The sequence below is a fragment of the Nyctereutes procyonoides genome, unplaced genomic scaffold, assembly GCF_905146905.1.
Source record: "Nyctereutes procyonoides isolate TBG_1078 unplaced genomic scaffold, NYPRO_anot_genome, whole genome shotgun sequence".
NCBI lineage: Eukaryota > Metazoa > Chordata > Mammalia > Carnivora > Canidae > Nyctereutes > Nyctereutes procyonoides.
Genome location: NW_026575044.1, coordinates 5,882,568 through 5,909,497, shown reverse-complemented (window position 1 = coordinate 5,909,497; position 26,930 = coordinate 5,882,568). Strand labels below are relative to the sequence as shown.

Genomic DNA, 26,930 nt, shown 5'->3' with positions numbered 1-26,930 from the left:
ACAGTGATGGGTGATGGTCAGCTTTCTACTGCAGGTTAAACTTCTATTTAGCTATTAGAATTTATTGTTAGACTTTTCTGACCAACAAGTGATAAAGCAGTCTGTAAACATGGTCTTATTGAATGCAATGAATGAGAACAGTTACAAGCCAGTGCTTGCAACATCAATATTGAATAAGATTAATTTCTAAATCAACATGGGGAAGTAGATGAAGAGTGGGTATTCCTTATCTTCATAAGGGTGCTGGTTTGGTTTTACAGGAATACTACAAATGTTATTTAACTCTCAAATCAACTATGTATTCTGCTTCAGTGTAATGTCTAGAAATAAATATAAGAATCTCTAAGTATTTCAAAGATCAAACAAAATGAAACTTCTCTGTTTTATTGATGTGGAGATTAAATTATCAAAGGTCAACTCTTTGTATTGAGTTTCTCATGACTTTCCAATTGCGCTTGTAGAATATGATGCCCCAGGAGCTACTAAGCACTTTCCTGAGGCTGCTTAAATTTTAAGGTAGAATCTGTTCATGTGTAAAGAAGGACTTAAAAGGTTTTTCTGGTGATATTTCTTAGTTCAAATATTCTTTTTTTTTTTTTAAAGATTCTACCTATTTATTCATGAGAGACACGGAGGCAGAGACACAGGCAGAGGGAGAAGCAGGCTCCATGTGGGGAGCCCGATGTGGGACTCTATCCCGGGATTTCAGAATCATGCCCTGGGCAGAAGGCAGGTGCTAAACCACTGAGCCACTCAGGCGTCCCTTAGTTCAAATATTCTAATATGGAAATATGAGAGGAATATGGTAGCCAGATAACCAATACTAGGAGCTTCCTGGTAGATCCTTTAACATCATATTGTGACTAGCTTTAATCAGAACTGACATCAACAAAGCTAGATACACTTATGAACCAGTGGTAATTCTCTACATTTTTAGCTAGTTATACTACTGCTATGGAACCTATGCAGTTACAGAGAAAGAATGTGGTTTCAAGAGCCAGATGCTTTGGGAAGGAATCCCAGTTCTACCTTTTAACCTAGTGGGGTTTTGTTGTTATTGTTGTTGTTGTTTTATGAGAAAGAGAGAGAAGAGAGAAAAAAAGCAAGCAAGCAAGGGAGGGGTGGAGGGGCAGAGGGAGAAAGAGAGAATGCCAAGTAGACTCCATGCTAAGCACAGAGCCTGACATGGGGCTCAATCTCACAACCCTGAGACTGCAACCTGAGCTGAAATCAAGAGTCAGACACTTAACCAACCCAGCCACCCAGGTGCCCCAAACCTGGTGTTTTCCTACTAGTCAGTTGAACTGTTTAATATTTAGTTTGTCATTTTAAAAATAGGATAAGTAATAATTTCTACTTCCTGTGGTAGTTGTGCAGGCCAAATGAAATAAAGTACATGAAAGTACTTCATAAAAGAACTTTACAAAAGGGAGTTGTTGTAATAGAGGAATAATACAAGTAACAGTAACAATAACAATAACAATACTATATTCTACAAAGCATTTCCAGAATACAGTCCTGCTGTCATTGCAGTTTAGAAGATAACTGTGGCAGCTTCTTTGGAATCAAAGCATGAAGTATGGGAGATAAGCTTCATGCAATTCTGATATCAAATTGATGGTTGCAATCAATGTAAGTGATACACGGAGCTGTATATTTTGTAAGCAAAGCACTATCAGAATTATTTAAAATTGAGGAGAAATCTTTATTATCTGTTCCTCCTCTTTCTTCACTACTTCCTCCTCCTCTCTCACCTCCTCCTTTTCCTTCTTCTTTTATCTTAATACTTGAGTCCTTAGTAACTCTGGTGATAAATGGATTAGAAATGCTGAGCCCACTAATCCAACATGCAAATGGGGGCACTAGGAGAAAATATGCTTGCAGTTATGAGTATGTTATTTTTGGAGGAGCTATATAGAGGAAGAATGCTTATACCTAGGATTAAGGTCTGTTTTATAGGGTGGGAAATTATCTATCAAGCATAAAATGCTAGTTTACTCCTAATCCAGAAAAAAAAAGGAAAGTTAAAAATAATTATATGCTCCACTAGCAGAGATAGCACTGATTTCCCAGCCCTAATTAATCCCACCGGAACTCAGAACAGGTGGTCAGTGAGAAAATGCTTAGGAAATGCATCCTGGGCTGGTGTTCCAGAAGGAAGAAGTATTGTTAACATTGTTCATTTTTCTTCTAAAGCCTGAAGGCATGCAGATGAACAGCATTTAACCTAAATGCCTAGCAGGATTTTTTGTGTCTTTAGAAATCATGTTTTCAAGAGGCAACAATAAATGGAGGTAACAAATATATTGGCATCAGGACTGTGGATCTGTCATTTGGGACTCTATCCTCTCTCTCCACTTTACTGTCTAGAAGCAAGAGGGTTAGCACCTTCTAACTAACTGTCTCATTACCAGAATGCATGGGGCTATATTGCCTCACAGAAGAAAAGGGGCATTGATGCTGGTGGAGCCCCTCAAAGATGGTTCATATTCCAGCTCCCTAGAGTCAAAGCAGAGCTGGCTTTGCCTTAAATGCAACATATCACATCCCACTCCTTGCTTTACCCAAGCCATCTTCTTAGGCTTAAGAACTTAGAGCGCTGACCTGGTCTTTTCAAAGGAGTACAATCACACATTTTTATCTACCCAGCCCTGGAGACATGAGGAGTGGAACTGAATGACATATCTACTGTGATGAGTTACAGTTTACACATTCCCCTTCTCCTTTTGCTTTACTTCTAGTTAGTGCTCAAGTGCTAGTTAAAAAAAAAAGGCTAAAAGTCTAGATATGAGTTTTGTCTGCCATGAATTGGGTACACTTACCTGTAATAAGCATGCCATGATTGGAATCATAGACCATAGAGTAAATCTGCATGTCTCCTGGTCCTCCATGGCTGTCATGGAAGACTTGTAAGAGTGAAAGAGTCTGTATATCCCAAACCCTGAAAACCTGTGAGAATAAAGAACACAGTTCACCACTTTTACTCCTTAGTTCCCCACTCAAAACTATGTAGGTGAAGCATTTTCAAAGTCTGCAGTATGCTCTTAAAAACTTGCAGCAAGTATGATTTATGTGACAAGCATATATTTGCCAAACTCCAATTTGGTTCTTGTTTCAATTACTGTTTGTCAATATCAGAGAAAAATAGCAGCAGTGATTAAGTTTGCTTAAAGGAACTGGATTTTTCTATCATTACAGAGCAATGTAATATTTATTATTCTTTAAGAATTTGGAGGACTGATCACTACTTACAGTTCAAATAAAGCCACCTTTCTTTCTACACTACTGGATTGGAAATTAGATAGAAGACCTATTTGAAGTGGAAAGTTTCAAATTGCTCTTTTATGACTTAAAAAGACAAAACTTCGGGACATCTAAGTGGCTCAATTGGTTGAGCATCTAACTCTTGATTTTAGCTTGAGTCATGATCTCAGGGTTGTGAGATAGAGCTCTGCGTTGGGCTCCATGCTCAGTGTAGAGCCTGCTTGAGATTCTCTCTCCCTCTGCCCCTCCCCCACTAAAGCTCATTCAATAAATAAATAAATAAATAAATAAATAAATAAATAAAATCTAAAATAAAAAGAAAATGAAGATGGAAAATCTTATTAAATAAGGCTTTTAAGAGCTTCCCCCTCCTCCTGCCCAGGGATGTAAGTATTATAGAAAGCAGTTTTTAGGGCTGTATTAGATATAATGAGAGTTGGGGAAATAGGTTATTTAAGCTCTCCTTTGAGAAAGGAAAGAACTATGTAATTACTCAAGTAGCACTTGGCTTGATATAATAGAAAGAACAATGAATTACAAATACAGAAAAGTAGGTCAAGTTTACCCCTTTGTCACTTGAAATAACTGGTCTGTCTTAGTCTTCTTCATTATTCTGTTTTGTAAGCAAGTTATAGTGTGACTGAATTTCAGAATAGGTGTCATTTAATCAAGGTGGCATTTTTTTTTAGTATGCATCCTTAAGTAATATTTTTACTTTATAATAGATATTATTAACCTATTAAATTGGAATATTTGTTGAGTAAATGAGTGATCATTGTAGAGCTAGATATAAAACTTTAAGTAGTTTTGTTAACAGGGAGATACTGACCTCTTATTTGAGATGCTTGTTATTGAGTTAAATGAGTTCAAAACCTCACTGTTGCAAAAGCAGTTTGATTCTTATATGTAGGAGCAAAAGGATGTTTAAGTCATGTGATTTAGGAAACACTGGTAAGGAGTTTTGCCTCAAACGCAGATCCTTGGTAGGCCGGTATTACTCAGAACTTGCACATTTGGAAGTTACTTCCTTTGTTCTAGTAACAATGCAAATTTGGGTGAGTAGCTACATTGAACCTTATCAGTCTGTTGTATCACAGGGTAAACAAGTATAATGGACTATTTATGAATTTAGGTTCAGAGCCCAGAATGAGAGACAAGTAGAAGTACGTAAAAGTAGAATCTAGGATTGCCAAAGAAATTTACCTCTATTCAAATTGGTTCTGATTGTGTTGCTTTATCTGGGATGCATTCACGGTTGGCAGGTTTTTTGCCATATATACATGCTCTGAATTGTGCTCGCTGGAAAGAGCAAGGGATGAGGTGGAAGAGGATTTGGGTTTCAGTTCTAGCACATCATTTAAATTCCCGAAGCCTCAGCTTTCTTGTTTCTAGAACAGACTTACAACACCAGCACTCTGTTCTTCACTCAAATGCTATGAGCATGTTGTAAACTCTGTAATGTTTCTATAGAATAATACTCCCGTTTTCTGTTTTCATATTCCTCTCTTCTTCAGTGTTGGTGCTTTAGGTATTTTGTGAGATTTTAGGGACAGGGTGACTGTTGGGCTGGCAGATCCTGCTGCACCTGTCCTCAGGGTTTTCTGCTACCCTCCCCCACGGGTCGTCTTTGTTACTGTCATACCAAACTGCTCCCCATTTCCAAAACCCTCCTTCTCATTCTGGTCTCTGTGCATGCCACGTACTACCTACCACCTACCATTCCCTTTCAACATCTCTCGCTGTGTGGTTGCCTGCTACTCTTTCCTCCAATCTGTCAGAAAGAGAATTAAGGAGTCACAGTTCAATAAGTTTATGCCTTGATATGCCATTTCTTCTCAAAACACAGAGAAATAGTAAAGAATATATATAAAAAAAGAAAGCAAAAAGAGACAGCAAGTCTTCAAAGCAAGACACATACCTCTACAGATCCAAGCAAGAGACACATACGAAGCAATGAAGAGGCTGCATCAGAAGGGCGTGCCCTGGATCTGACCTGCAGGGGCAGCAGGAGAGCAGCCCCCAGGCAGACGGGAGCAGAGGCACCTCAGTGCTCCATGGCAGAGGCCTGCAGGAGCTCTCTAGTCCAGAACAGTGAGACTGAGCAGCTATTGCTTCACTTTCATCTGGAGGTACAGTGTTTAGAAAGGCTGTGAGGCTGTGAACCACTGAGAGAGGAGGACATTCCCTTCTGACCAGGAACTAAACCAGAACTACTCTGGCTCAGGAACCTGACCAGTTTGTAGACTGGAGCCCAAGAGGCCAGGTGGGGGGAACGTTACAGATATGGAAGAGTGAGCCTAGAGACATATGTAAAGGAAACTATAATTTTTAGAAAAACTTAAGGGAGGATACCTTTATGAACTTAAGAGTTGAAAAACATTTCTTCAGTAAGCACAAAAAGCATGAGCCATAAAAGATTGGTAATTTAACTAAATTAGACTTAAAAATGTCTGTTCACCCAAAGCGACAGTCACAAAGCCACAAAGGATAGAAGCAGGTCCAATGTTCATTGGCCAAGTTGGATAAATATGAACTAGAGCTATATGTAATAAGTGGATAAACCTCAAAATATAGTGCTGAGGGGAAGAAAGGAAATTTCAGTAGGATTTATTCATAGAGAACATAAACATGCAAAATAAGGCTATACATAGTTTAAAGACACCCAAATATGTACCAATGGTATAAAAACATAGTACTTGTTCTAAGTTGAGAAATCTAAAAACCCCTCTCCTTTAGACAACTTCCACTGGTCATTTTTCTAATTTAGATGTCTCACCTGTAGATGCTCATGATCCCTGTCTACATTAACAGCAATTAGCAATTGTCATATTGCTATGACATAGCAATGACATAAGGCCACTAAGTGGCCTTCTCTACTAAACTATAACTCGCTTGAGGGAGGAACCATGGACTATTTGACTGTTTCCCCAGTGTCTTATGCCTTCTCTTTAGTTAGGTTGGTTATTTAGCTAGCTTTTGGTCTGCTTGCTTGCTTATTCTCTGTCTTGGTCCAGGACCTTGAAGGAGTTCACAGAGGTGCACTGCATAGACAGTCAGAACTTACACTGTAATAGGATAAATTAATTCATAAATAGGACAGCATCAGAAAACATCATTCATTGATTCTGTTTTTAGGTGGTCTTAATATGTTAGCTACTTTAGAGGAAAGGAGAGGAGGGACATTAATTAGGCTGTGCTACTTCTAGTCCTCTTCTCTACTCATTTCGTTCAGAGGTCAACAGTGTTGCTGTGGTATTAGTGCTTCAAAGCCTGAGAGACAGAATGTAGCCAGGTCAGGCCAGGAGGGGGTTAGGAAGGGCACAGTGTTTCGGAGAGAGAGTGAGTTGCTATAGAAAGAAAATTGGAGAGGACAGGTGGCTTCCACTAAAGGAGCCCTGGGATACACAATAGAGTATTTATAAATCAAATATTAAATATTACGTATGTGTATAAAACTTAAATCACAAAAAAATTTCACCTTCTAGTAGCAGTAAAAATAATGATTCCCAAACAAATTGGGAATGCAGGAGTTAGGTGGAAGGATTTTTTTAAAAAAGATTTTTATTTATTTATGAGAGACACACAGAGGGAGGCAGAGACATAGGCAGAGGGAGAAGGGAGAAGCAGGCTTCCTGGAGGGAGCCTGATGTGGGACTCGATCCCAGGACCCTGGGATCACAACCGGAGCTAACGGCAGATGTTCAGCCACTGAGCCACCCAGGTGCCCCAGAAGGGTTGTTTTTTTAACATTGGGATAAATTCAACTGAAAGGCTGCAAGTCTTTGAGGATAAAGTTACCATTTCCCAAACATCAAAGAGAAGGAAAATAGAAAGCCCTCCCCTGAAGCTTTTTTTTGTGAGGAATAATTAATAAATAATGCTGAAGTAAAAACTTTTGAAAACTTTACATGTCTATGTGCCAGGAGTGAGGATTGTTTTGATTTAACCAAGTTTCCTGACTTTTCTTGCAACCTCGATACCAATCGCTATTATCCAAATGTATTAATAAAGTCTCTTTTTTGGGGGGCCTGGGTGGCTCAGGCAGTTAAGCATCTGCCTTCGGCTCAGGTCATGATTTCAGGGCCCTGGGATTGAGTCCCACATCGGGCTCCCTGCTCAGCTGGGAGTCTGCTTCTCCCTCTGGTCCTCTCCTCCCTTCCACCGCAGTGCTGTCTCTCAAATAAATTATTTATAAAATCTTTTAAAAAAATAAACAAAGGACTCTTTTTTTCCCTTGGTGAGTATTATAGAGTGACCTAGAGCAAAATGTCTGATATGTAGAAGTTGGTCTGAGATACATGAAAAAGGATTATAAAAAGGTGCAAAACTAACATGACACACACAATTCCTTATACAGCAAATAATTCTAGAACTCTGAGCTAGGTGCTACAGAAGCAAAAGATCAGTAGAACACTATTGCTGTTCTTGATCAGACCCTCATCTGGTCAGGAGAGTATATACAACACAAGTAATTATCACACATTGTAAGAGTTATTTGAATAGAAGTTTGAACACTAAAACTTACATTGGAAGAAATCTTTAGAATTGAAGTATCATAGAAGGAGGGACATGGGGCATTCAGCACTTTTGACTTGTCAAGGGAATCTGGGATTTTGCTGGCCTTCCTAATTTTACCCAACGACTACAAGAGGTTAATTAGATTTTAGACACCAAATGAATCAAATTAGGGCTACATGATTTTAGACTGGAAGAGCCTGAAGATATCTGATATTATGACACTTTTGAGGGTTGACATAATATTATAGACAAATATTATATTTGAAAAGGGGTATGTTTAACAGTGCAGTACAAATGGTAGGCATCCAACCTTACTTATATAGGGAACTCACCGTAAAACTGCGTTTTTTAAATTCTTACAAATAAGAAGAAAAATTTTTTTGCCACGTGGAACTAAAAGTGTTAATTTCGTTATCTTGGTCTCACATTTTTTCCTGTGTGATAACTGGCAAACAGAAATGAAATGAAGACAGCCAGCATGCCTTTTAAAAATTAACTTTTTAATTACCAAGTTATTACATGTGACTAGTGGAAAATTTCAAATGGTACCAAAGCCAAAGTCCCCTTTCCCATCTACCCCCTCCTTCTGGGCTCTCAATTCTACTTCTTAGGTTAACTACTGTTGGTAGTACTGCCTCTGGAGGCAGACAAGCTCAGTTGAATCCTCTTTCACCACTTACGAGCTGTGTGACCTTGGGCAAATCATTTAACATCTCTGAGCCTTAGTTTTACATTTGAGGGAGATTATACCAAAACCTCTCTCACAGGATTGTCACAAACATTAAATGAGATTGCAAATAGGGGCATCTGGGTGGCAAATTGGTCGAGCATCTGCTTTTGGCTCAGGTCATGATCCTGGGGTCCTGGGATCAAGTCCTGCATCAGGCTCCTAGCAGGGAACTTCTCCCTCTGCCTATGTCTCTGACTCTTTCTCTGTGTCTCTCATGAATAAATAAATAAAATCTTTAAAATTAAATTAAAATTAAATGAGATCACATATAGAAAGAGCTTATATCTATATGAGGGTACATTTAACTACTTAAATTTACTTCATTCATTTTTGCAGCCATTAGGCTGCATAGGATTCTGTCGTTTGAATACTCTGTTAATTTATTCTAATTAGTCCCCAATTGATGGAGTCAGATTTATTTCCTTTATTTTCATTTAGTAAAGTAATAGTGAAACTTCTGTATAGGTAAATTTGTATAGTAGTCTAAATATACCTGTTTGATAAATTCCTAGAATTTATGTCAAAGGGTATGAGCATTTTAAGTTTTGTTAAGTTGCCAAATCAACCTTACCTTTTGAGAAGATTACAATTTTGTGACTTCCTGATTTCAAGTTGCAAAAACAGCTTTCACAATTAGCTCTAGTTCTCTAGGAGAACTGAACTTGATGTTTTTATCATTACTAGGTTTTGCCATCAAAGATTTTTAGCAGTTTTGCCTCATTTACTCAACTAGATTTTTAACTCCTTGTGGGTGGAGATTACATCAAAAGATGTTTAGGCACTGGGCAGGATACAATATGAAGCACTTAGCAGGGGCTCGTGTATTGATTGATTTATATTAACGCAGGCGGGAAGTCAAGATTCCTAGTAGGAGAGCTCTGAGATACAATCATTTTACCAGCCAAAGAACGATGGCAGGCTTTTTCAAGAATTATATTTACTAAGACATGAAAATTAATGTCCATAGTATACCCAGGTAGTTACCTTAGGTAGACTGTAGTGAATCTGTACATGTGTCCATGCAAATGTGTGTGTGTATTTGTGCAAGGGGTCTGAGGTTTCTGAAAGCTGATAGGAGTGTGGGTGGAGCAAAGAGGAAATAGTCTCAAAGAGCAAAACTCAGAAACATCATGGCCCACCTAAGCAAATTCTCAATGACAGCAAAGTGTCTCAGATTATATAGAGAATGAGAGCCACAAGTGAAAGGAAGCTTCACGTAGGGACTGGTGCCCCAATGTCTCTGTTGGCACATCAGCTCCCATGGCTCGGAACCATTAACCGGGTCTTCTCTTAAAGATGGTCAGTGAGCTCCAGACCTGAGGCTCCAGACTGGAGGAAAACAAAGCCAAGACATAAGCAAAAAGCTTACTTTTTTGCCTCAGACTCTTCAAGTTGAGATGACTCCCAAAGCATGTGCCATCACCTTGTTTCTCCTAGTTTGTACTTTTTCTTCATGGGTCACTTACATTTTATTAGCTCAAGGTTCCTAACACATATCTTCCTCAGAAAATAGTCTAATAGTCACTCTGAGGAAAGATCTAAGACAAGTAACTCTTATTCTTGAGGATGTTACAAATCACAGCTAACCCAAAACTAGAATGTCCCAAGCAGCAAAGGAAGGACAGAGGGTGGCAAAATGCTGGGAGTAGTAAAATCGGGCTCTCAATCATGGATGCTCCCAGTTTTCCAAAATGTAAGAAAAAACAACTGGAATTTAAATCATATATAATAATACCATACCATACAAAAAGAAAGCATAAATATAGAACTAAAGCCAGAAAATAGTTCTGATTTTTACAACTTAAAGGTAACACATTTTGGGATGCCTGTGTGGCTCAGTAGTTGAGTGTCTGCCTTTGGCTCAGGTCGAGATCCTGGGGTCCTGGGATTGAGTCCCACATCAGGCTCCCTGCAGGGAGCCTGCTTCTCCCCCTGCCTGTGTCTCTGCCTCTCTCTGTGTCTCTCTCTCTATGTCATGAATAAATAAATAAATAATCTTAAAAAAAAAGTAAAGGTAACATATTTTAAAGGGTCAGCTTTTCTTCCTCTCCCTAAGTCTATTTCAAGCACCCTCATTTCTTACTCACCAAAGAGAGACAAACTCCATTTTTCTCTTGGTGAAGGCTTCATGGAGGATGTGATATGTCACTGAGTTTTGAAGGATGACTAGAATAGCTGGGTTATAGGATGAGAATGATTGTAGACAATGGCAGGAAAGCATGGAGATTGTGGGGAAGAGTTGGGTGAAGTTCAGACTATCTGAAGACAAATAAGTAGCAACAAAACTAGAAAGGTATCTGCTTCCTGACCATGGAGAACCTTAAACACTAGAAAAGAGAATTTGAACTTTATTTATAAGGCAAGAGGTGAGGTGCCTTTGCAGATATGTAAGAAGATCCTGACAAGGTTGTAAATGGGTTAGAGGATGATTAACATGACAGTGTAATATTTGGGTGGTGGAGAGATAGGAGAGAAGTAGGAGGACCACGATTGACTTCTAATGTGCCTTCTTCAAATGAGCGTCTGTCAGTGGGTCTGAACCAAGGTCTTAGTGTGGGGGGAAGAATGAAGTGCCAGATATGAGAAACGTTTCAGATGGGCCAATGGATGGTGTTGGGGAAGCAGAAGGTTTAAAAGTGACTTTGAAGTTGGTCATGGTTCGGTGGAAAACATATATCATTAACAGCTGGAGGAAGATCAGAAGTCAGAAAAAGGAGATTTGAAGAGGAAAAATAATTTGGTTTTAGAAAAGCAGAAACTTTGTAAACGATAAATAAGAACCAAATGGTCTTTCAAGAAACCTTGAAGATTGAGACATTGAGCATAAGAAGAGAGATGTTGGCTGATGAAAGAAGGTTCTGGATGAGGCAGTATTCAACTAGGAAAACAACAGCAGGGATTCAATTCAGGAAGTAAGAGAAATGCTTGTCCTTGGGTGGGAGGAAAAGAAGGGAAAGTAGCAAAAAATACAGAAAAACAGAAATCTTTTGAGGTTGGAGAAGATGGAAGTTAATGAAGTGACTTGACATTCTCAAGGAGTGGTGTCAGGGGTTCAGGGAGAGTAGAGATTGTGTTTAACTGTCATGTAGACTTGACAGGTACTCAGCATGGGATGAATATAAATGACTGAGTGGCAAACCGTAAAAGACTCTTAAATACAGAGAACAAACTGAGGGTTGTTGGAGGGGAGGTGGGTAGTGGATGGGCTAAATCATAATGGGGATTAAGGGGGGCATTTGTTGTGATGAGCATGGGTGTTATATGTAAGTGATGAATCACTAAATTCTCCTGGAACCAATACTACACTATACGTTAACTAACTTGCATTTACATAAAAATAGAGAGATTGATCTATAAAAATAAGAAATAAATGAGTAGCACCAGAAACATGGATTTTTGGAAAGCCTTCTCCTATCCCATGCCACAGACCACACCCATAATCTACACCTGTGTGGCCACAAAGGAGATTCAGTACCAACGCAGATAGATCAACACAAGTCCCATCCCCACTATGGAGCGTGGAGAGCAATTGCCTTTCTGATAACTGCTGACGTTTACTGAGGACTGGTTACATACCAGGCACTGTGTTGTGTGCTCACTTGCTCATCTCACTTCATCTTCACATCAGCCCTATGAGGAAGGTACTCTGACAGCCTCTTCTGTGATCTCAAGTAACTCAGCCAAGGTCGCCATTTGTCACTTTCAGAGTCAGATCTCATTTAGGTTTGCCTAATTGTAGAGGCCATTCTCTTAGTCACACTGCCTGGAAGCAGGACAGTAGCATCATCTTCACTCTGGATAATATCTTAGACACGGTCAGCAGTAGGATGGCATCCAGCCAACCTGCAGGCCAGGTTGACAAACCCTCTGGTTTGCTCTGACGTTATTCGCCTGGCACCTCATTTCAAGGACATTACTTCTGGCTCCAAAGCACACTCCCAGCCTTGTCAAGCTTCCCCCTTTCTTAGGCTCCCTCATATCACTTCCAAAGTGAAAATTAAAAAAAAAAAAACAAAAAAAAAAACAAAAAAAAGCAACTGTTAACCCATCTGCAATCTGTTAGAAGTCATCAAAGCACATATATTTCTCTCTCTGGCAGAAAGAAGAAAAATAACCTTTGCAATCTAGGCTCATGGTTGAGAAAGTTGCCAGCCATGGTTCCCGTTGGTTTTATTAAGGAAATGAAAGGAAGTTTTTATTTCTTCCTGCATCTGTCAGTGTTCGTCAGCTCTTCGGGAGCAGCAGATGTGGCACAGTGGTTGACACTTAAGCTCTGTGACTAGAAATACAACGTTAGCCATTGCAGAGGTAAAGAATATCCCGCTGAAATGTCTGCAGAATAAAAAATAAATTTATTTAAAAAAAAAGAAATGTCTGTAGAACTTTCTGCAGGAAGAAGTTTCTGCAGACGGCAAGGTCTGCAGGAGGAAGGATGAAATTTGCTTTAAGTAGGCATGTGACTGGCTGGAATTTATTAAAACCTGAGGTGATGAAAGCTGTTTATGAAGAAATTTGAAGAAATGTTAGATGTGTAAAAACGTCTGTTATTTTCACTGTTATGAATGATGCTCCCACTACTAATGGTGATGACAGTTCAGCCAAAGCCAAAGCGTATGTGCCTTGTTTGCTGTTCTTTCTGCCTCAATTGCTTGTTTCTCAGATCTTTGAGGGGCCAGCTCCTCTGTCATTCAGGTTTGCACTTTCATGTTCCTCTCCTCAGAGGTGATTTTCAGTCACAGAACATGATCGTGTTTTCTATTCATTATAATACTTATCCTGCTGTCTTCCAGTTTAATTGCTACTTTGTCTCTTCCCCTCAAATGGAAACTTCCTGTGAAAAGAGGCATATTGCCTCATTCAGCATTCCCTTTCTGGAACCCAGAGCAGCACCTGTCACATAGTAGATGCTCAAGAAATAAATGCTTTCTGAATAAGTCATGAATGAGCTCATTTAATCTTTATAACAACCCTGTGGGCAAAACTACATTATACACATGGAGAAACCCCGTGGAAAGATATTAAATAATTTGTCAAGTGGAGCTGCTGGGATGCTTGAATGAGCATCATGTTAATACACTCATTACATTTACAAGAAATTGGAAAGCTGATCTCTTGTGTCTGTTTACCTCTGGGCGTGAGTGGCCTAGATGTTTGCTAGAAAGATATCTTTGTTTTCTCTAGTTTCTCTAGATGGGACTCCTGGTCTCAATTCATAACATGGTTTAATTTTAGTGCCTCAAAACCTTCACTGTCCAGTACCATTAAAATTTCTTTTTAATTTGATTACAATTAAAAATAGTTTCCTTACTACAAAAGCAATGCTTATTTACTGTTAAAAAATGGATAATAAAGGAAAGAAAAAAAACACAAAACAGAAATTTTTAAAAAAATTTATCTACAATCATGCACCCAGGTAATCATGAACATCTTGTTAATCCCCCCTGGCAATGTAGAATAGCCAAAGTTAGATTTTTAAATGGGTTAATTTTGGAGCACCTGAGTAGCTCAGCTGGTTAAGCATCCAACTCTTGATTTTGGCTCAGGTCATGATCTCCAGGTCGTAAGATAGAACCACACATTGGGGTTCTCACTCAATTATGAGTCTGCTTGAGATTCTCTCTCTCCATCTGCCCCTCTTCCTCGCTCTCTCTCTTTTTCTTTCTCAAATAAATAAATCTTCAAAAAATAAAATGGCTTAGTTTCTTACATACTGTTTCATTATATTTCACATAATATATTACTTAGATATTTTCACATCATTGTTCATCTGTAAGTCAGTATGATATTTCTATTATGTAAAAGGATACATCATAATTTATTGATAGGGGGGACAGGGAATTGAAAGAAGCGGGGTAGAAGGCACAAAATTCCAGGTATAAGATAAGTAAGCACTGAGGATGTCATGGACAGCACGGTGGCTGTAGCTGACAGACACTGCTGTGTGGTGTGGAGGGAAGTTGTGAAGAAATGAGAGTTCTCATCACAAGGAAAAAAATATTTTCTTTCTTTCTTCTTTCTTTTCTTTCTTCTTTCTTCTTTCTTTCTTTCTTTCTTTCTTTCTTTCTTTCTTTCTTTCTTTCTTTCTTTCTTATGAGATGGATGTTCACTAAACTTCTTATGATTAGCGTTTCACAATAAATGTTAAGTCCATACCCTAAACTTGCACAGTATTGTATATCAATTATATCTCAATAACACTGGGAAATGAATATGTAAAATAACTTCCTGAATCAAAGCCTTATTTTTAGATTTTGAATTCTCATTCTCCTTGCCATTCCTTTTTTCCTTCCTTCCTTCCTTTTTTCTTTTTTTCTTAAACCAGTGTAAGTAACTGTGCAATGAACATTCTTTTACATAGATCTTTTACATAGATCTGATTATTATATTAGAATCAATGCCTACAAGTTGTTTGCCAGTTATATCCCAAGAGCACGGTGTACACATCCCTCCTCTTTTTCTTCCCTCCTGATTTGTGAAAATTTTTGTTTGTGTGAGGATCTTATTCCAGTTTCTGTCATTTTTGCTGCATTTTTGCCTGTCTGCTATCTGTCTTTAACCTTTTAAATAATGTTTAGGGAGACTGTGTGGGGTTGGGACAGATGGGATTGGCTATATTTACCACCAGGTAGCTATGTGACCTCACACAAGTCACTTAGGTCTCATATGCTTTTTTATATGCAAAACTTGATAATTATTTTATAGGGTTGTTAATAGCATCAAATGAGTTTGAATATGTACCACAGTGCCTGGTATTTGGCGAACATTTGATAAGTGGTAATTATTTTTTAAATATTTTATTTACTTATTTGAGAGAGAGAGAGAGAGCATACATGCACACATGTGCACACAGGTAGGGGAAGAAACAGAGGGGGAGAATACAAAGCAGACTTGGGACCCTGCTGATCAGGACCCTGAGATCATAATTTGAGCAGAAACCAAGAGTCAGATGCTCAACAGACTGAGCTACCCAGGTGCCCCAATAAATGTTAATTATTATTATAATTCCCAGGAAGTTTGAATTTTTGGGTAGTCATATTAATTTTTTCTTTAGCCACAGGTGTTATATTTAGAAGTTATCCTAAGGCTACATGAATATTCACCTGTATTTTCTTCTGGAAAATTCTAGAACTTCTATGGTTTTTTTTTAGTATTTTACATTTACAATCTTTAGTATATATGGGATATATTTTGTGGTTTATTATGAAGTGATCATCTGATTACATATTTTTTCCTTATATGATTAATCACTTTTCCCAACATTTATTATTTATTTATTTATTTATTTATTTATTTATTTATTTATTTATGATAGTCACAGAGAGAGAGAGAGAGAGAGGCAGAGACACAGGCAGAGGGAGAGGCAGGCTCCACGCACCGGGAGCCCGACGTGGGATTCGATCCCGGGTCTCCAGGATCGCGCCCTGGGCCAAAGGCAGGCGCCAAACCGCTGCGCCACCCAGGGATCCCACTTTTCCCAACATTTAATGAATGAACTATACTTACAGATTCGGAGTGCTACTTTTATTATATACAAACTCCCATACACACATGAACTAATTTTTGCTTCTTCTCATGGATGTATCTAACTAGTTCTGCGTCAACTACTGCTTTGTTTTATTTATTGCAGCTTTAGAATATGTGTTACTATCTGACAGGGGTAAAAAGGTCAGCTTATAATGATATTTTCCAAAGCTTCTAAGATATTCTTGTATATCAGTATTTTTACATGAACTCTAAACTTGTAAACAGATGCTTAAATAACCATACATAGCATTAAAAATAGCTTAATTTGATGGAGAATACCTTCTACAGAACCATAGTCCCATGCAGAAACACAGCATATCCCTCTGTTCATGTTCTTAAATAAAACTACCTCAGGAAAACCCCATAGTTATCTTAATATTAATAATGAATATTGCATAGTAAGGTTATTTCTAGGTATTTCACTTTTTTTTGCTCTTTGAATGCTATCTCTTTGACCATTGTGGTTACTGCTCTTATGTAGAAACGTATTTTTTAGAAATTGCTATTGTCACAAGCCTCCTTACTAACTTATCTGCTCTTAAAATTTCAAGCTGATTTTGTGTCAACTGTACTTCAATTTTAAAAATTTAAGCTGATTTTTAAAAAATTTTCAAGGATACAATCACATTATTTGCAAATATAATGATTTAATCTCTTAGTATCTAATATTTGTAACTCATTTTTTCTTATCTGAATTCATTGGTAGGACATTTAAAACACTGTTAATGACATCCACTATGCCAGATGCCTCACGCTCTCTGTCTTTGCAGAAAATGTCCTGTCTGCAATGGGAGGGCGGTATTGGCTCTCTTCCCAGTGCTGCCTTCCTTAACGCTTGTCTTCCAATGTGCTCTTCCATGTACCCTCGTCAGCAGAAACGGAACAGGACCAAGCTCATCATTTCCTTCTCCACACTGACAATATTTTTCTCAGTGACTAGCAGCTATTTCAGTCAAAGACGGTATATGTTCTAGATTTTTCAATAGTTCATTTTAGGGAAAAAGTGGTTGCTTTCATTTATGTTGTTTTCTGTTACCTTTGAAGAGGAAAGGCTGATGACGTGTTGATCTTTCTCATTCATCACGATCTCCATGATGCTGAACATGTGCCCTACTAGTTTCCCCACTGGCTTGGTGCTGATGTTGGGATGCCACAGCCGGAGCACCTTGTCATCTCCTGAAAAGGAGGACATGAGGGGATTATTCGTTTTCTCAGGGAGCAGCTGGTCAAAGTTTAAAGAGTTCCTTTCACTCCCTCATATCCTTATCACTCTTCTAATATCAAACTACAGCTTCTTCCAGGATGCCCTCTGTGATTATGAAGAGGCTAGGCTTGCTTTGGAGCTGCTTCCTCTAGTCAAGGCTGTTTGGGAATAATTGTATTTACACACACAAATGTGAATTCTTATAAATATTTTATGAGTCCATTTCTTGATTCAGTATTTCCCACTCATTCATGCATTAATGTATTATTTATACTTTATTTACTTCTCAAAGTATCTTAGACAGCTGTTCTTTTGTTTTCACACTCAGAGGAAGAGGAAAATTGCCCATAATCTCTACCATTATAACAAAACAACTGTTTCCCTGTCTCCATCTTTCCTTCTAGCACGTACCCATAAGCATATATGATTTACATGTAGTTACTGTCATAACACACATACTATTTTTTAATTGTTAAAATCATATGGGTACACCGTAAAATGTTTAAACAATACAGAAGGGTATAATTTTTGTCAAAAATGTCTTCTTTCCCCTCAGAATCCCTACTTCCACTCCCTATAGGTAATTGCTGTTAACTTTCCCCCTTTTCCTCTTTCTTACAAATAAACTTTTTATTGTCAGAGTTAAAAAAAACACTTTTCCATTCATATTTAAATACTTCGAATATTTTCAGTAGGTATTTGGATTACCATTTCTCAACAACAACAAAATCACTATCACTAACTGTTATTTTTGATATACGCATTAAATTATATTATAAATGTTGCTAAAATACAAAATCATTGTTCTTGAAAATTTTTTTAAATTTTTACTTATTAATGATAGTCACAGAGAGAGAAAGAGAGAGAGGCAGAGACATAGGCAGAGGGAGAGGCAGGCTCCATGCACCGGGAGCCCGACGTGGGATTCGATCCCGGGTCTCCAGGATCGCGCCCTGAGCCAAAGGCAGGCGCCAAACCGCTGCGCCACCCAGGGATCCCAAAATCATTGTTCTTAAAAGGTTTTTTTTTTTAAGATTTCATTTATTTATTTGACAGAGAGAGAGAGAGCACAAGTAGAGGGAGCAGCAGATGAAGAGGGAGAAGTAGATACCCTGCTGAGCAGAGCCCAGACAGCCCTGGATCCCAGGACTCTGGAATTATGACCTGAACCAGTCAGATGCTTAACTGACTGAGCCACCCAGGCACCCCTTAGAAGGTATTTTTACCAAGAAATCACAGCATGCTATTTTGAGCAGAGAGAGACACATCAAACCAAAATTTTATAGAATGGGTTTGTCACTTTGTTATCCTATATGGGGATTGCAAGGCAAGTCACTTTGGGTTTTATCCAGTTTTATTGAGGTATAATTGATATACAACATTGTGTGAGTTTAAGGTGTGCAACATGATTATTTGATAGAAGTGTAGTGCTCGCTTCAGCAGCACATATACTAAAATTGAAATGATACAAAGAAGATTAGCATGGCCCCTGCACAAGGAGGGTATAAGTATATATTGTGAGGTGATTACTACAGTAAGGTTAGGTAACACATGCATCACCTCAGGGTTATCTTTTTTCTTATCATGAGAACTTGTAATATTTGCTTTCTTCATAACTTTCAATTATAAATACTATGCGTACATTACATTCCCTAGAACTTGTCTTCTAACTAGAAATTTGTACCATTTTTAAAATACAAATTTTCAATATCCAATATAATTAAAATAATAAAATATAATTAATATACATGCCCACCATTTTTTTGGAATTTTGGAGGATCACAGGCCCATACCTTCATAATTATCATTTTGGTTGCTACATCAAAATCTCCTACCATTTGTCTATCGATAAATGTTCTTGCTAATTCTAGTTTTTCACTTTATTTAGCAACACTGCAATAAATAGTTATTTGTGGGTTTTTTAATCTTTTGGACATATACACTGAGGATAAATTCTCATATTGTTAGATTGCTTCCTAAAATGGTCGTACCTTTTTCTTTCTCCTCTTTGAGTATTCCAATCCATTCTTTAAATTGTAACATGACTGTACCTCCAAGAATATTTCAGATTGTCTTCATATTCTTTAAAACCAAGTGCCACTGCCTATGTGCCCCCTGTCCCTGGCATCTTTTATAATTATTCAATTTTCTGTACTACCCACTTAAAAGCAGAACTTCTTTTTTATTATGCTATCTCAAGTGTGTAACCCACAGTAGGAGTTTAGATATTTATTGAAAGTTCACAACTTGGGATGCTGAATCCTAGCTCAGAGGTTTAACTATCTAGTGGCACAATAGTGGGAAAACATGTACCCAAACAAAAACAAATCTTTGTTGAATGTTTACCTGACTCCTTAATAAAGGTCAGCTGTTTCATTCCAGAGATCCTCAGGGCCTGGAGTCTTAGTAGAAGCAGGCTGAAAAATCTCAGGGCATATCTCTCTCTTACTTTCCATTTCTCTGGCAATTGGTATGGATTGAATTGTTTCCCCAAAATCGTATGTTGAAGCTCTGACCCCTAATGTGATGGTATTTGGAATGAGGCCTTTGGAAGATAATTAGAGTTAAATGAAATTATGAGAGTTGTGCTCTAATGATGAGATTAGTGTACTTATAAGAAGAGACCAGAGAATTTGCTCACTCTCTCTCCCTGGGGGGATATAGTGAGAAAACAGCCATCTGCAGGCCCGCTAGAGAGCTCTCACTGGACACTGACCATGCTGGCACTTTGATCTTGGACTTCCAACCTCTAAAACTGTAAGAAAATAAATTTCTGTTATTTAAACCCTCTAGCCTATGGTATTTTGTTATGGCAATCTAAGCTAACCAAGACAACCAAGATATTTTAAGAACTATTGTCAGTGAATAAGTGGGATATTCTTTCTTTCTTTCTTTCTTTCTTTCTTTCTTTCTTTCTTTCTTCTTTCTTTCTCTCTCTCAAGATATTTTCTTCAATTTAAAACTTCTATGTTATCCTTACTAACAAGAAGAAAAATATCTTGAGAAATTACTGTACACTTGGCATTTTGCTAGATGTTGAAGGTACAAAGCAATTCTAGATACTGACCCTATTGAAAGTCTTTTTCAGAAGACCAAAACTTATACTATTCCAGACTTAGTTCCAGCATTTCCTTCCTAATGCTGTCCCTGATCACTGTCCCCAGCCTCAGGTGGGGTTAAGGCTTCTTCCCATTCTGAGAGTGTTTTCTTCAGATTTTGTTTATAGCCTGAACTCTATTCAATTATAGTTGTTTGCATAATTATCTGATTGCCCACTATCTGGTGAGCTTTATATTTCTCATCTACAGCAGTGATTGACAAATAGTAAGTGCTTAGTACATGTTTGTTAAGTAAATAAGTTGGCTAATAGAGTCACTCATGAAGTGCTTTAAAAATCCTTATTTTGGGAAAGTCTACCTTGATTTTAAACCTGGCTCTATCACTCACTAGCCTTATGGCTTTAAGTAAGTGACCTCATCCCTCTGTGTTTGGGTTTCCTTATCTGTATATATGATGGGGATGACTGGAGCTCATGTCATACCCTTATTGTGAGATTAAATGGAGTCATCCATGGATAATCTGAGCAGTTCCTGGACCTCGAGCTGACTATTCCTACTCTGCTCTTCTTCTTCAAAGTCCCTGCCATGTGCAACACATTTTATAAAATGTCTGGGGGAGAGAGAGAGGAACTGATAAAAAGATGTGTGAAACATGGGTCCTGCTCTCAGGCATTTGTAATCTAGTGGTAGCACTAAGACAAGCATAAAAGATACAGAGGGAAAGTAAGCAGTCACAGACAATATTTCAAATCTGAAGGTAGGACTTAATACTATGCATGATATGCTATGGTTCATAAGGAGTTAATTCCTTATTGCTTTGTTATTTTCCATTTATTTTAGTTTCTCTCTTTCTCTCTCTCTTTTTTAACCAGGATTTAGATAAGGCCACATATAAAGATAGGATTTTCTTTCCTTATCCCAGCTGGTGAGTCAGTGGATCCAAATGCCTCACTCTTGATGAGATGAGCTGACTCAGTGCAGAGAGAAAAGCAAGAGGGAGAGAGACTGTGTGAACCAGATTACAGTGGTCCTGGGGGTCTGGGCAGGGGGGTCCCCGGGAAGAGCAACGGGCTGGGAACAAAGAGAAAAGACTGGAACTCAGTTCTCCTAGCTCACTAGTCACATGATGAGTTGAGGCAAATCATTCTCTTTCCTGGAGCCTCAATTTCCTTATCTGTAAAATTTTGATCTCCCAAGATTCCTTCCAACTCTAAAGTTTTATGATTGTGTGCTGTGGGGGGGCGAGGTTACTCTGGAATTATAAAGGTCATGAGAGAAACTCCAGATTATCAGTTACATGATTCATACTGAAGAATTCTGATAATGCAGTATCTTGCCTGTATTTGCTTTCCATTGGCAATGACTGAGAGGTCTTACCTTACTCCAGTATGTTCAGAACCAGAGACTCCAGCCTACAGGTGGTTGGCCAGATCGTCTCCTAAAATGGACCTTATCACTCCTGGAAGATGAAGTTAGGCTATCCCCAGAGGAAAACCTGTGACTTGCATGCCACAAGAAGAAAGATACAATAGAAGATTGCCACTTGAGAAATGCGGCAAAGAGCTTTGTCCAGTGTGCATTATGAAGGAAACCAGTTTTACAGAGGGTTCCTCTTGTTTGTGACCAGAGGTTGTCCAGTGCTGCTTATTTTCCATTGATAACAATGGAATCCTCATATAGTCTGGGTGGTGGCTTTTTGGAGCCAGAATGATCAGAAAGGGACATGATACTAAGCTCTAAATACCTATAATATTTTATCTGTATTGTTAGTATTATGATTATGAATCTGTTGACTCATGCTCCATGTTTTATTGTAGCTGTGTATTAGCATGTCTTATTTGTACCATTAAATTTTGAATTCTTGAAGGTTAAAATACAACCTGATCTCTAGAATTCATGATGCCTCATCTGTAGCAGTTGTGCAAAAAATATTTGTTGAATAAAACATTAACAGATGTATGCAGAGCTCCCAAGTCATCTTGGGTGGCAGAGAATTGTTTGTATACACTGGACCTTCCAAAGTAGGAGTTTAACTCTTAAAATGCCCAATAGAGACAACTATGAGTGAAAAACAAATTCTTGATGGTTACCAAAATAAGGCTCAGGAAATTTGCAATTTTGTTTTGTTTTGTTTTGTTTTTGTAAGTACCTTGTCCTGGTTTGGCTTTTTCTACCCGCCCTGCAAGAACTTCTGTGTTTTCAAGCTCATCAAATGTCCCTGCATATTTCACACATTCAACTACGCCTAACAAAGTTGCTTTCATAGTATATTTTGAGTCATCAGCTGGTACATACAGTACATTTAGCAATGGGCTTGGCTGAGTCACTAATCAACAAGAGTATTCTCCTGAGGAAAACGTGTTTTTAGTCACTGAAGAATTGCATTTTCTACTAATAGAGGCTCTGTAACTGTGACAATTTAATACTTTTTGCATCTTGAAAAAGTATTAGTTGCTTGTTAGTCATACTGCAAATGTTTTGTTTTGTAAGAGAGCTAGAAAAATAAAATTTCAAGCTGTAGCTGGCTAGCTTACACTATAATGACCACTGAGGTTGATGAGGGTCAAATATCTTAATCTATATACACTAAAATGGTTTGAGTCCCAGAACTTTACCATAGACATGTTTTTTTCTCAGAAATGATTAAAATGCTTACGATTACAAAATATATGAAAGCCAGTCAATTCTTATGTTTTGCATTATTAATGTGTGAGGACAAAGGGCTATTCAAAGGACTTGGTTGGGATTAATGTCACAACTTGTCTTCAGATTTTAGAAATCAGATGTCACTTTAACTGTGCCCTTTTGCTTTTTCAGAGGGTTTCCTGTGGAGGGTTTGAGTTGAAGGAGGATAGAAGGCCACTATTTTCACAGAACTGAAGACCTGCCCTGCTGGGGGCAGCATCCATTGCAATTAGATTCTAGGGCAGGTTTGCTGTTTCCTCTCACAACCACTGTGCTCTTTCCCTCATTCCTGGAGCAACCCCACCTCCTCCTGAAGAGTGGTCCAGGCCTTTTCTCTCACAAGGAATAAACCATGACTGTCATCAACTATGCAAAGGGCAATGGGTATCAAGAAATTGTAATACAAGCACACCATTTCTTTTTCTGAAAACATGTAATTTTAGTATTTGTTTCCTTATGTGTTATAGACCTCAGTGTGGAGCTCTTTAAAAGATAATCTCAAATAGCACAGCTTACAGATGTGGATCCCTGTTCGTTCTTAGAACCATCACTACCAGACACCAGGAAACTTGCTCCCAGTCCAAGCCATGACTCCTACATACTGCTCTGCAGACTTCTAACTCAAATGCCTTGCTTTCTTTCCTTGATGTCTTTACTTGAAATTTAGAAGTTTTTGGACTATTAATGCCTCATTTTTCTGAGTACACAAAGCTCTGACTATATATTGAGTAACATCTAATTGGCAAACGGGATTCCAAATTTTCCAAAAGATATTTTAATTTATCTCCCAATGAACAGGAATTTCTTTAAACAACAAAATTGGGATACTTTAAGGTCAAGGGGGATCTTGAAATTTATGAGATCCAGGGTAGCCCGGGTGGTTCAGCGGTTTTAGCACTGCCTTCAGCCCAGGGTGTGATCCTGGAGTCCCAGGATTGAGTCCCATGTCAGGCTCCCTGCAAGGAGCCTGCTTCTCCCTCTGCCTGTGTCTCTGCCTCTCTCTCTGTGTCTCTCATGAATAAATAAATAAAATCTTAAAAATAAAAAGAAATGTATGAGATCCAACTTCTTCATTTTACTAGATAAGGAAAGTGAGCAACAAGAGAAATTACATGACTGTTGAAAATCATACAGTTGATTAGTGGCCAGGCTGTGACTAAAGCCACGTCTTCTAACTTTTAGTGCATTGTTTTTACTTGTTTCGCTTTCCAGTAGATTACTAAGTAATTTCTTAAAAATAATATTCCAACCATAAGCTGGCTTTAAGTAAGTGTTGTGGAAGGCCCAAAGCTGAACAAATTTCAATATGAACTTCAAATGCATAGTTTACTGGAAAAATTTTTAGCTTTATGTCCTCAGGGGAGATTATCCAGGTGTGAAGTGAGAGTATAACTATTTTTACACAGTTGACCCTTGAACAACATGGGTTTGAACTACGTAGATCCACTTGTACACAAACTAATTTTTGATAAATACACTTCAGAACTGTAAATGTGTATTTTTCTCCCTTATGACTTTCTTAACATTTTCTTCTCTCTAGCTTACTTTATTATAAGAATATAGTGTATAATACATAGAATATATAAAATATGTTGTGTTAATCATAACATAATCAAGTTTATGTTATCTATGCTTCTCTCTCTGCCTATGTCTCTGCCTTTCTCTCTCTCTCTCTGTGTCTCTCATGAATAAATAAATAAAATCTTTTTTTAAAAAACGATTATGTTATCTGTAAGACTTTCCAGTCAATAGGAGGCTATCAGTAGTTGTTTTTTTTTTATAAATTTTTTTTAATTTTTTTTATTTATGATAGTCACACACACACACACAGAGAGAGAGAGAGAGAGAGAGAGAGAGAGAGAGAGAGACATAGGCAGAGGGAGAAGCAGGCTCCATGCACCAGGAGCCTGACGTGGGACTCTATCCCGGGTCTCCAGGATCGCGCCCTGGGCCAAAGGCAGGCGCCAAACCGCTGCGCCACACAGGGATCCCCAGTAGTTAAGTTTTGTGGGAGTTCAAAGTTATACATTGATTTTCTACTGTTGGAGGGAGGGGGTTGGTGTCCCTGACTACTGTGTTTTGCAAGGGACCTGGATGATCCCTCTTATTAATCCCAATGTCATTCTAGCTTCAGGTTTTATGATTAATTTCTTTCCCATGAGATTGGCTCTCTCTTTTGTTTTTCCATTGCACCTACAATAATTCAGACCCTTGCCTCCTCACTCACGACTTCTAGAACAGCCTCCCAACTGGAACTTCCAATTTCATTGTATTCCAACAAAACCTCCACACATTTGTCAAAATGACTTTGCCTATGTGTTGCAGATGGATCGAATTAATATTTACTGAAAATCTACTATGTGCCAGGCATACATAATTTCAATTAATCTTAAGCACCACCATATGAAGTATGTTTGTTTTTGTTATTGTTAATATTATTAGTAGTGAATTTGTATTGAACACGTATTATGCGTTAAGTACTTTATTCCAATTTGTTTGACTCATAATAATATTTGAGTAGGTACTATTATCAGTCCCACTGTAGAGTAGATTGAACCTTAAAGGAATTAAGTGACCTGTCCAAGGCCACACAACTTGCTAGAAAGACAACCAGGATTTGTACCCAGACAGTCTGAATCCAGAGTCCATGCTCAAAGCCATCCTGCTGTATTAGCACCCCAGGATTATAGATGACAAGTCTGAGTGCCAACATATAGTATAACACCCAGTGCTCATCCCGTTAAGTGCCCCCCTCAATGCCCATCACCCAGTCACCCCAATGCCCCATCCACCTCCCTTTTCACTACCCCTTGTTTGTTTCCCAGAGTTAGGTGTCTCTCATATTTGTCACCCTCACTGATATTTCCCATTAATTTCCCCTTTGAGCTTCTTACATCATACTCTCCACGACCTGTCTTATGTTCCACCCTATGTAACCCTTAAATGGTAACATGCTTCAAGGCTCTCTCCCTGGCTTCTTCTCTGCTAACTCTAAAAGATTGGCCTTTTACCTTTTTGGCCATAGATCCCATTGAGGATTAGATAAAATTTAGGGCCATCTCTGCAGAAAAATGCACATAGACATGGAAGTGTCTTTAGGCTTCTAGAGCCTCCAAGACTCCTTTAAAGCCCATATAGTGGCCCGAGGCTAGGATCTCATGCTCTCACATGTTGAAATAACTTGTAGAGAGATTAATATCTAAAGATAAACTATAAACAAAGCAATAAAAAAAGTAAGATACAGTAGAATTTATAACATATTCTGGGGCCAGGGAAGAACTCTCTAAGTGTGCCATCAAATCCAGAAGGCACAAAGAAAAAGACTGACAGATTTAACTTTATAGGAATTTTTTAATTGTCTAAAGGTTTTCCCTAGGAGTAAAACTCTGTTAACTTTATGAAGCCACCATATCACTATATTAATCAAGGAGAACACTGTTTGTGAAGTAGAAAACCTTTGTACAGCATGAACTGTCCCCTTACCTCCAGTGACAATCACGTTTGCTTTTGTACAGTAACAAAAAGTGTTTGCTCCTCTTGGCATGGAAAACTCTCTGACAGGCCTAGGAAACACAAATCAGATGTAAAGCTTCTATGTGTTTCTTTATACAGCTAATTCTAGCTTATACATAGGTTATGTTCAACTGGTTCACTTCTAAGCTGGTTATAAATCTATTTACCCACAGAAAATATTATAAGTAAGGAAGAAATCCTCACTGACCAACAGTCTACTTATCCCATAGTGTGGTGATATTAGCACAGCACTGTGTACTCTTTCTGCTGAACAGGAAATCCAGTCCTCTGCCCTGAGGTTGTGTTTATGCTGGTGGTAAGGATGGGCAGAGACTGATCATTCTTAATCCAGGAAGGATAGTGGATGGCTAACTGAGTCCGTTTGGTACACACAATGCCAGGAATGCCTTTGGACACATTCTCCTCTCCCATC

The 26,930-nt window shown here is 38.3% G+C and overlaps 1 protein-coding gene and 1 non-coding gene across 2 annotated transcripts in view; one reads left to right on the top strand and one right to left on the bottom strand.

Annotated features, from left to right (window-relative positions):
- Positions 1–26,930, bottom strand: part of WDR64 (WD repeat domain 64) — a 134,405-nt gene that overhangs the window by 56,179 nt on the left and 51,296 nt on the right. Inside the window, exons 9-11 of the mRNA XM_055324510.1 lie at positions 26,468–26,547; positions 17,073–17,212; positions 2,823–2,949 (exon numbers count right to left, since the gene is read on the bottom strand). Coding sequence (XP_055180485.1) covers positions 2,823–2,949; positions 17,073–17,212; positions 26,468–26,547 — 347 coding nt within the window. The remainder of the gene's footprint in view (positions 1–2,822; positions 2,950–17,072; positions 17,213–26,467; positions 26,548–26,930) is intronic.
- On the top strand, positions 18,668–18,777 carry LOC129509186 (U6 spliceosomal RNA). The gene has a single exon (XR_008664299.1). It is a non-coding gene; the product is annotated as a U6 spliceosomal RNA (small nuclear RNA).